We start from the raw sequence: 10,468 nt of genomic DNA, 5'->3' as shown, positions 1-10,468 counted from the left end.
GTTCTTTCGCATCCAACGGTCAGGTCAGTGTCCTTGGATGGAAGCAGCCATGGCTGGATGGATAGATAATGTAGCTGCTGCTGCTGCTACGTCCAAAAGGGTATCAGGGCCGGACGACGGACAGCCCAGATGCATCGCCCAAAGCGGTCAAAAAAGACGGCCAGGTGTCGACCACGCACCGGCGCTCCCGGACGCGGCAAATGCTCAACGAATATATGCAGGCCCGCCCCGCCCCGCACGTATCAACAAACAAACCATCTCAAAGCCTTTGCTTGCTATACATGATAATACATACACTTCTTGTTTCAAATGTCTCTCTCGAAATTATTTACGAGCTCTTAATTGATTGAACACATGCATGCTGGGTAATTAAGTTAAACTGCGCGGGGTACATTTGCTGCTGCCGATCATCTGCGCTGGAAGTTGAGGTTCCTGATGGCGAGGGCGAAGACGACGGCGAAGAGGACGCAGAAGCCGATCACCATCGTGGCGACTACGCCGAGGAAGTCGTGCCGGAACCCAAAGTGCTCCTCCAGGAACGCCACGACGGTGGTGGTTCTGATGCCGTCGGCCAGCAGCAGGGGCTGGTCCAGGTCGCCGAACTGGGAGGTCAGGAGCCCGTACAGCGTCCAGGACACCGGGTTGGCCCAGTAGTACCACCTCCACCACACTGGGATCAGCTGCATTATTATTTGGTAACGGAATCGTTAACCAAGCACAACAGGATGGTGCCGACTAGCAAGTGTATGATTGTTGTTCTGATCAGGTACAAGCGTGTAGATCAAGACAGGCAGTGTGTCTACCATGCTAAGCTGAATATACTTAAATTTGTTTATTTGTTTTCCTTAATGTTCGACAAAACTACAAAACTGTATCCATGTGCATGTGTTGTGCTGGTTCACAGCATGGATAAAAGAATGAGTACCCTATTTATTTGGAAGGAAAAGGAAAAATTGACAAGCCCAATGGTCCAGTGCTGACGCGGTTGTGTGTGCACAGTGATCGATCTTACTAGTGTATGGAAGCCCATATGGCCCGACACGTTCTGTACAGGCCAGTCAAACATATTAGGGCCCACCTATCACCAACTTGCCTTATCACAAAAATTATGTGATGTTTTCCTATTGCATGGAATTGCTTGTTCAACTCTACGGTGCTGATGAAACCCTTCTCCCAAAAAAATAAGAAAAAAAACTCTAGAGTGCAAATAAGAACAAATCTTAGGTCATACGCACCAATTATTGGTTTGGATATTGTGCATTTCAAAAAATTCTCCACTAGAAGACCATACGACCTACTAGTATACTTGATTTTCCCAAAAGGCTTGCACTGGACAAAACACCCTAGGACTCAACCATACCCAGATTGCCAAACGGAAACGGAACTGGAAGTCCACCGTAGGACGGAAGTTTTTGATTCAGATCATGGGGGTGATATTCGTTCCATACCTTTCTTGGGATCATGAACCCGCAGAAGAGATTCCATAGCGTGTAGAATGGGGCGGCAATGATAGGCGCGACCATATGGTTTGGTGTGATCGCCGTTGTCATCATGCCATAAAAGGTGAAGTACAACAGAGTGAAGTACATGAAGAACAGGAACCACAAGAACTTCACTGCTGTCCACTCAAACGAACCCAGGCTGTAGAAAATTGTACCATAAACAAGTGACTGTACAAGAATGTAAGGGAACTCCACAGTAACCTGCCGAAGAACAATGCGTTAGAAAGTGCTATGATGATGAGCACTGGATGGATACACTGAGGGATATAGAAGTTCCGTATAAGAAATATATATACCAGAGAGAATGCGAAAGGTAATGCCGAATACATCCCAGCAGCTCGCTCTCTATATGATACGAATCTTTCGATGGAAATCACAGGCTGAACAGATGTGGCATTAGTGATTCCTATGAAAAGCACTGCTGCATACATGGCACCCATGGCATTGAATATATCATGTTGGGTCTCCCTGACAATTATAAAACGACATTACAGTTAGCTCGCTGTGAATATAATTATGGAAATCGGTGTCAGAACCATCAGATGACATACCTTCTAGATCCAAATTTCCAACAAATCGTCCCAAACATCAAGGAGATGATGACAGTGTAGAAAAACCGAACTGCGGTGTATTGAGGATTCCTCCAGTATGATAGGTTTTGCTTCCATAAGCAAGCAATAAACTGAGCACAGAATGGTTGAGCATACTTGGTAGAGAAAGTAAGCTCTTTCACTTCACTGTTCGGTTTGCTCAAGGCCTCGACGATTTCTTTGGTCTGCCTGAAATACAATAACACAAACAGGTATGAGTGACGGAAAAACAACTATGAAACACATAGTGCAATTAAAAGGGATATTGTGTTTACAGAAATAATTTCGACTGTCGATAGTATTCAGCAAAATCCACTCCAAGAATCTGCTCCATTTGTGTACTCGTGACATCCAACATCCATGCAGCAGGATTATAGCCATCCCTGATTTTAGGCACCCCTGGAACTGCCTGTTTGTAAACTTCAGAGTGTAAGTACAAAGGCCTTGTCTAAGTTTCTTCAGTGAGAAAACACACACTGCAGAACATACCTGGAAAAACTCAACCAGATTCCGCGATTTGGAACCCAAGGGACCAGCATATATGAGTTGCCCTCCACGCTTCATAAACAAAAGCTGAGGAGAATATGCATAAGTTAGGAGAGGACAATGGTGGAGTCATCATATATCCTTAACAGTAGCAGTACAAGATAAAATCACGTACAATACATATTATTAAGATAAATGGACCTTTCAAAGGTCATGTACATTCCATATTATTAAGATAAATGGAACTTTCAAAGAGGTCTGAGATAAAATTATTTTTAGGTGTCATATTCACTGTTAAAAACGGATATTTTGTGGAAAAAATAACCTCATCAAAGGATTCAAATATGTCAATACTTGGCTGATGGATGGTGCACACGATTGTCCGCCCTGTATTAACAATATTTCGTACAGTTCTCATCACAATGGCTGCAGACCTAGCATCCAACCCTGACGTAGGTTCATCCATGAATACAATGGAAGGATTTGCCACAAGCTCCGCAGCTATCGTCAACCTTTTGCGTTGTTCCGTAGACAGACCATTAACTCCTGGCAGGCCAACAAGAGCACCACTTAACGGATTCAGCTCAACAAGTTCCATTACCTCTTCCACAAAGGCCTATGAAAAAGAAAACAGCAAAGATCGAAAGGTCAACATTATGATGTCTGGAACAATGAAACATATAGCTTCAGCCAATGCATACCCTTTGAGTGTCATCATTGACATGAGAAGGCAACCGGAGGCATGCCGAGTATAACAAAGACTCAATCACAGTCAAGCAAGGTGAATGGACATCATTTTGTTCACAATAACCGGATATCCTTGTGAAAGTCTCTTGGTTCTTAGGATATCCAGATATAGAAATGCTTCCTTCTATGAGTCCTCCAGTCTTCCGGCCGGCTAAAACATCCATGAGGGTGGTTTTACCAGCACCACTGACTCCAACAAGGGCTGTTAGTACCCCTGGCCTAAATGCGCCAGTGACATCAACAAGCAACTGAAGGCGGTCTTCTGCTATCCCTTGCTTTTTCAATTCCTGCGAGCATAAGTGGGTGAATGCATAAATTATAATTCTTTTAAACATTTTTTTTGTCATGCATATGGACAACATCTGACATACCTCTGGTACATCAACGTAGTAGTTTATATTCTTAAAACACATAGAAAGGGGTTGAAAGGGTAACACCATGCCCTTCTGTTCCTTGAGCTTAAGCCCTGCAGCGCAGTGAATACGGACGATGGGAATCACACTTAGTAAAAGGTGAAAATATCTTGTGATGTAAGAGCTGGATTGAAATAATTCATTTATCTAGCTTTACCATTCAGTGAATTTGAATGCAGGTAAGATCTCAGCTCTAGGGCTACTCTGTCACTCCTCCTAGATTCCTTGTTTCGAATTGCATCCTTGGACACAACAGCTTGCATATTCCCAATTGCTGTCAACGATAATCACTTTGGAGAATGAGAAGCTATTTTGAATAAGCTCAAACTGCTTGGGTCTTATAAGGTAGTGTGAACTTACGGTTGAGAATTGTCAAGAACAATGTAAATAAGGCATTCAAAACAATCGTGTACCCTAACAATGCTCCTACTCCAATCCAAAACCAATATTTTTCCTTGAATAATCCATATCCAGTGAGTACAGCTTCACCTAATGTGATATTCTGATCTGCAAATGGCTGCCATCAAACAAAAGTAAATTAAGTATCAGTTACAAATGACTTTCCAAAAATACTAACTATTTTAAGGCTAATTACAACTTTTCTTGGTAAAATGCCTTATTGTAAGTTCATGAGAACAATATACTATGTCTTAAGTAATTTGGGTTTCCACATTATTACACCCACAAAAATCCATGTGTTGTGTGTTGTTGTTGCGTACAACTAAATCAAAAAATATAACAGACTGCCTCGGAGAAGGATTAAAATCAAGTATCACCTTGCTCCAAGAATGCCCATGGAATTCATTTACCGATATAGCATTTTGTGCATACATCATAGGAGATATCCAGTAACCCCAAATCCACCAGACTGGTATGCTTTCTGTTAGATAGTCAGAAACAGGTTGTAACATGTTAGATGTATAGGTTCAAAATGTAACCGCAGGTAGTTGAAATTATTTCAGAGAAATCAACCTTTGGTTATGATGAATCCTCCAAGAATCATAACAACCAACAAAGCAAACGATCCAAAGGTATTAGCAACTATCATATTTCGGCCCAAAGATGCCATGACCCGGAAAAGAGCCAAAGATGTCTGGTGCAGAAAGAAAAGCAACAGAAATTGTCCCAGAAATCTGCACATCACAAACTAAGATCAATCTTGAAACTAAAAGATCTCTGAAGTTCTGAACAGAAAACAAAATTAACAAAGTCGATGTCATGTCAGTTACCTTGTGAATTGGGGATCATAACCAACCACATAATATGTTACAAGTGTCCACATTCCTGATTCAATAAGTGAGGTTGGAATGCTCAGGAGCCATGAAGGAAGCGTATAAGCCCACGGTGGATAGAAATGCAAATCTCTGTGCTTGTAAAGAACTGGAAGCTTCGCCACCAACATTGAGACTTCAGTAAAGCCGTTGAATAGAATCATCACTATTGCAAAATAGAGGGCTCCAAGATAAATGATACCATCATCAACTGAATCATGGTGCATTGTTGTTCGAAAAAATACAGTCATTGTGATGAGGGCCACAAGTAGAAGCTGGCACAAAGAGATCATGTCAGAACATCCTTGATTGATTGTGGAGAGAATTCATATGTTGTCATAATACTATGACATTGTCCAAGACGTAAACAGAGAACACTTGTCATATCAAACTTGTGACTGGATATAACAAACATTTAAGCGCAAATGGTAAAGTTACGGTAACCATTGCGCTTAGCCTTTCCCGACTCCGATAACCAATTCCGTCTGTAGGTGTGGCATTACTCACATTTAAGTATACTAGGATTGCATTTATACACAAACTAGGAAGAAAAAACAAGCATTTCTAATAACTCAACACTTTACATTTCAGAGTTTGTTATATAGTTGCCTTAGCAAGGCCAATATAGTCCTTGATTTGTACGTTGAGCCATGCATAGGCTTTCTGTGTCAATTGTCAAATAGTGTGATAGCTACCCTGTGCATGTACGTATTGTATGATAATAATAGAAAGTCAGCAAACCGCAGTTCAGTTACAGCTGCTAAGGAAAATAGGAATATGGTAAGAATTCTGACAGAAATCTAGCACTTAATTTGGTGGACACTAATATTGAAGTAAGATATTACAGTTGCTTAGAGGTGTAACATTTTAAATAACTCTCACAAAAGAATATCTAACCGTTAACTTGCTGCCTTTTGGTGAACTGTCAAAGTCTTTCATTGACAGTTGGTTGGGATATATTAGTTTTTTAAAACAGAAAAATAAATAAAAAGGATGTAGGTAGCACCACCTATAATCCAATAGTCCCTTTCACATATATCCACTTAAATGTGAAATGAAATATCTTCCATTCGAAAAACATGAAATCAGATAGCACATGATTTGTTTTCTTAGAAATTAATTTTAACGATTAATTCATAAAGAAAAATTGATATGCTCTAGTATACCACATTACACCGTGCAATTGCACAGGGCAATTGGCTAATTGGTTCTAACCTCTAACTCGTGCCATGGTACTAGTCTAGAAGATGCATCTCTTGGATTAAAGTACCTGAATGAATTTGAAGACGTAGATGAATGAGTTCCTTTTCATCAGCAGACGCTGCCACTGGAAGCTGGACTTTAGAATCTCAAGCCTCTTGACACCGTAATTTGAAGTTGAAAGAGCAGCGGGATGATTATGTTTTCTATTGTATGGCCTATCTAAATCATCATGCAGCCTCTTACCAATAACAAATGTTTTGAAGGCTTCAGCAAATTTTGTTACGGACACAAACTGGTATGGATAATCATATTGACACCAGTACTGCTGTTGATCTTTCTTGGACAAAACCTGCAGCGCAACAAACGTGAATATACCAGAAAAAAACCAGTTGGCATAAATGTACAAACATAGAAAGAGTGGAACTGCTTACTTCTTGCAAAAAATCTGCCACATTTTTCCTTTCAGGGCACCTGAATCCCATTGCAGCAAAAAAATCAGCAGCATATTCACGTGGTCCCTGGTATACAATTTGACCTTCAGATATAAGGATGACATCATCGAATAGCTCATAAGTTTCTGGAGCAGGCTGCAGCAGGGATATGATTGTAGTGCCATCCAGAGCATGTGTGGAATCCCTCAAGTACTTGATAATCTGATATGTGGTTGCACTATCAAGGCCAGTTGAAATCTCATCCATGAACAGAACACGAGCAGACCCAACTAACAATTCACCTGCAAAAGCAACCAATATTAGAACATAAATTCACCACAAATACCCCTAATACAAATGATAGTAGGATATCCTCCTTTTTTGAAATAAATAAATAACAGTAGCATGTTTCAACCTGTTGTTAGACGCTTCTTTTGCCCACCGGAGATTCCTTTGACCATTTCATCTCCGACAATAGTGTCAGCACAGATGTCCAGCCCTAAAATCTTGACTAGATCAAAATTAGCAATTCAGAAATCTCACCAGAATCAGGTAATCAATATCTTAATAGGATTGGTTCCCGAAAAGAACAGAAAAACGAAGCATCATGTGGCTGAACATATAAAATTCTCAAATCAAGAATATAACTACTTCCCAAAACATGGAAACAACCTTTGAAAATGAGTTAGTGAGTAACACTAGCACAATCTTGTGAAAATATACTAGTAAATTGCAATTTGCACCACCTAATTTGGTACCCATTTCACAAAATAAGAGTCATCTCTCTTTACATAACATCACGTATTCTAAGTCGTGAGATAAAATAGTAAAAGTAATGAGATAAAAGAGAATAACAAAGCAGGACAGGTGCCAGATTATACATGCATGCTACTACTGACGAGTCCAAATACGAAAGAAAGGAAACATGTAAGACTGACCAAGCTAAAAAAAGCAACGACTGAAAGAAACACGTCGCTACCTTCATTACGTACTCAGCCACGAGACTCGTCTGTCTACCTTCAAGAGCCAATGCCTGAAAAGTAGTAGAAATTATGACACAGTCACAGACGAAATAGCGTGGGTACATCTATCCAAAGCTTGCTGGGTGCATCATACCTTCATGAATACATCAAGGTCCTCATCAGGCTTGATCCCAGCATTCTTTTCTCTCCTCAAAAGTTCAACGAGCATATCTGCAAGTCGGCGGTGTCAAAATGGAAATCATCAAGGAACGCCGCCAAATGACATGGTGGTGCGATAACCTACCATACTTTATACCAACACCCTGACAGCGCCCAGCAAACTCCAGGGTTTCTCTGACGGTCATCTCTGAAGCATGCCAGTCTTGCTGACTTACATAAGCAGATGTTCTTTGAGGCACAAATTCGTTTAGATGGTGGCCGTTGTAAGTAATGCTCCCAGACATCTGCAATTAGTGATGATGGTCAGTAATAATATATTGTTTCAGATATTGCACCTTGATTGATAGGCTCACTATACCTATCAGGATAGTTTTTTTTTAGGAAACAAGAGGGGATTTCTCCCTACTGCATTTTTATAAACTTTATAAAATAATTTTACATAGTACAACAAAAGCAGAGAAGGCTTAGGGTAGCTAATAACAGAGTTCTGAACTTCTAATATGATAGGGATGAGTGTTTCCATCAGATAATCATTTTCAGGAGCAGGATAATGCCAATCTATCTCTCCACTTATCATCAAGTGATACACACATACAGATTTGGTCGAAAGTGATCGGATAGCAAAGATTTTCCCATCATCTATGAGTAATGAGCATAAAAAAATAAATGTAATTAATCTGATATCACACCTTTAGTCCAGGACCAAGTCGACCGGCAAGTGCTAAAAGCAAGGTGGTCTTCCCGGAACTTGGAGGGCCCAAAAGCAGTGTCATTCTGCAGCAAGAAAAGAACATAAAATTTATCCGAATTAGTAACTTCTCTTCACAAAGATCTCTGTCAGAGCTTAGTCGATGCACCGGAAAAGCACCAGTTAATTTTCAATTGTACCTTGATGGGCGAATGATCCCATTAATGTTGTCCAATATAGGTAACTTCATTCGTCCCCCTCTGTAGATCCTCAGGTGCCTCAGAAATGCCTTAATTTCACAGAAAAGTAAAGTAAGAACCTCGACAGTACATTGGTAATTGCTCTGCTTTCGGTAAATGATTCACTTCACGGGCAGAGCTCCTACTTGCAGCACAATCCCCAGTTTTGTCCACAGTAAACATGGTAGTAATTAAATCGTAACAGAAACCCGTGACCAATATTACTTTCACCTAGATAGAGAACTGGGAGGGCGGGAACTTTGCAATTCCAGCTGTGTATCACGGGCCAATTACCTCTGTCATGTTGCATATGAAGTTGGGGATGGTGGGCAGCGCCCTGCTGCCGACATGCACGTACGCGTCCACCGTCAGGTCCTCGTACCTCACTTCGATCTTGGGGAACTCTATGTGCACCCTGCATCGATGAACAAAACAAAAAGGGTTCAGCACAAAGCAGAACCGAACAATTTTTGCGCTGGAAACCAAAACCTATGCAGCTCGATCTAGGTGTAGCTGCATGAGTGGGCTGCAAATCTGCAAGCCAACAAATGGCAAGTCTGGGCAGTGGGGCCATTGTCAGCGGCTCCAATTATGCACATCTAGAATTTTTTTCCTAGAACAAGGTCGAGCAGAAACCTACAATCTTCTGCCACTAAAAAACATGCAGACGGCATGGAGATGGAGCAACCATTTTCAAGCAGCGGCTGGATGCGCCGGTTGGGCCCACGTGTCAGCCAATTGTGGCGGCAGCGGGACCCTGTGGTCAGCCACTAGTAGATTTGCAGAGCGCGCGCGCGCAGAGACCGAGGAAGGCACGCTGATGACCATGGTGCACCGATGCGGGAGCGAAAAAAATGTAGTATGCAGATGCACGGTTCGGTGTACTCACGCGTCGAAGCGGGCGCGTATGCGGCGGAAGAACTGCTCGGCGTCGCCGGAGTCGGCGAGCAGGCGGTCGACGAGCGCGGTGCGGTCGCCGGAGGAGAGACCGGTGACGTCGACCTCGCAGAGCGCGTCGTCGCCCTCGACCGGGCCGCCCGCGCCGGAGGCGCCGGGCGCGACGGCGGGCGACCTGAGCAGGCCCCTCCTGGCGCGCGCGACGGTGGGGAGGCGCTGCAGCGCGGCCCAGCGCAGCGCCTCCTGCTCGTCCTCCGCCTCCCGCCACGACCCCGACCGCGAGAAGGGCGCCTCCGCCGCCCACATCGCCCCCGGCCCGCCAAAACCCTAGCCACTGCCCGCTGCCCTCTCCTCCTCGCCGCAGCAGCTAGCAGCAGTAAGTAGGAGTAGCTAGCAGCAAATGGTGGCGGTGGCAGGGGTGGGTGGTGCGGTGGTAGGGGGATTTATGGAGGGGCGTCCTCGCTCGGAACAGTGGCAATGGAGGTGGGGGTGGGCTGGCTGGCTGGATCCACCGACTCGCCGCATTTATGGGCGCCGCGCTCTCTCTCCTCGCTGTGCAGCGCAGTACTACTCCGCTTGTCTCTCTCTCTCGCTGATCGTTGGGGTTTTTGATCGGGTGGGGCGGAAGATGGGAAAAACGAGAGAGGGAGGGGGAAAGGCGACAGCCTGCCTTTCGGGTTTAGACCGTTCGGTTTGGTCCGTTTGGGCCACCAACCCGTGCTGCAAGTACCTGCGCTTCTAGAAATTTACTAGCCCGTTTAGTTGCTTATATATACCAAACCTTACTCTTTCACCATGCCTTGGCCTATCTAGCCCGGCCAGCCCGCTAAACTGAAGTTTGACAAATATACTCCCTTTG

The 10,468-nt window shown here is 43.4% G+C and overlaps 1 protein-coding gene across 1 annotated transcript; it reads right to left on the bottom strand.

Moving 5' to 3' along the window:
- Positions 1–257: 257 nt before the first annotated feature.
- On the bottom strand, positions 258–10,065 carry LOC123060484 (ABC transporter G family member 31). The gene is made up of 24 exons (XM_044483232.1): positions 9,602–10,065; positions 9,007–9,127; positions 8,674–8,762; positions 8,475–8,559; positions 7,910–8,069; positions 7,760–7,836; positions 7,623–7,676; positions 7,059–7,149; positions 6,644–6,945; positions 6,280–6,561; positions 4,968–5,284; positions 4,711–4,871; positions 4,515–4,618; positions 4,099–4,255; positions 3,896–4,012; positions 3,697–3,791; positions 3,280–3,612; positions 2,904–3,194; positions 2,582–2,665; positions 2,368–2,501; positions 2,054–2,281; positions 1,799–1,970; positions 1,449–1,703; positions 258–680 (listed from the first exon to the last, which is right to left on the bottom strand). Exons 1-24 carry the CDS (start codon positions 9,913–9,915, stop codon positions 408–410), a joined length of 4,296 nt encoding a protein of 1,431 aa, XP_044339167.1. The 5' UTR covers positions 9,916–10,065; the 3' UTR covers positions 258–407.
- Between the last annotated feature and the right edge of the window lie 403 nt (positions 10,066–10,468).

This window comes from Triticum aestivum, chromosome 3A (genome assembly GCF_018294505.1).
Source record: "Triticum aestivum cultivar Chinese Spring chromosome 3A, IWGSC CS RefSeq v2.1, whole genome shotgun sequence".
Taxonomy (NCBI): Eukaryota; Viridiplantae; Streptophyta; class Magnoliopsida; order Poales; family Poaceae; genus Triticum; species Triticum aestivum.
The sequence above is the reverse complement of the archived record's forward strand: the minus strand, read 5'-3'. Positions and strand labels throughout refer to the sequence as shown.

Coding starts and splice junctions, on each gene's coding strand:
- LOC123060484 (XM_044483232.1), bottom strand. CDS start 9,915: ATGTGGGCGGCGGAGGCGCCCTTCTCGCGGTCGGGGTCGTGGCGGGAG. Junction 8,070..8,474: donor GACTTGGTCCTGGACTAAAG/GTGTGATATCAG, acceptor CACTAATTGCAG/ATGTCTGGGAGCATTACTTA. Junction 4,619..4,710: donor AGGATTCATCATAACCAAAG/GTTGATTTCTCT, acceptor ACTATCTAACAG/AAAGCATACCAGTCTGGTGG.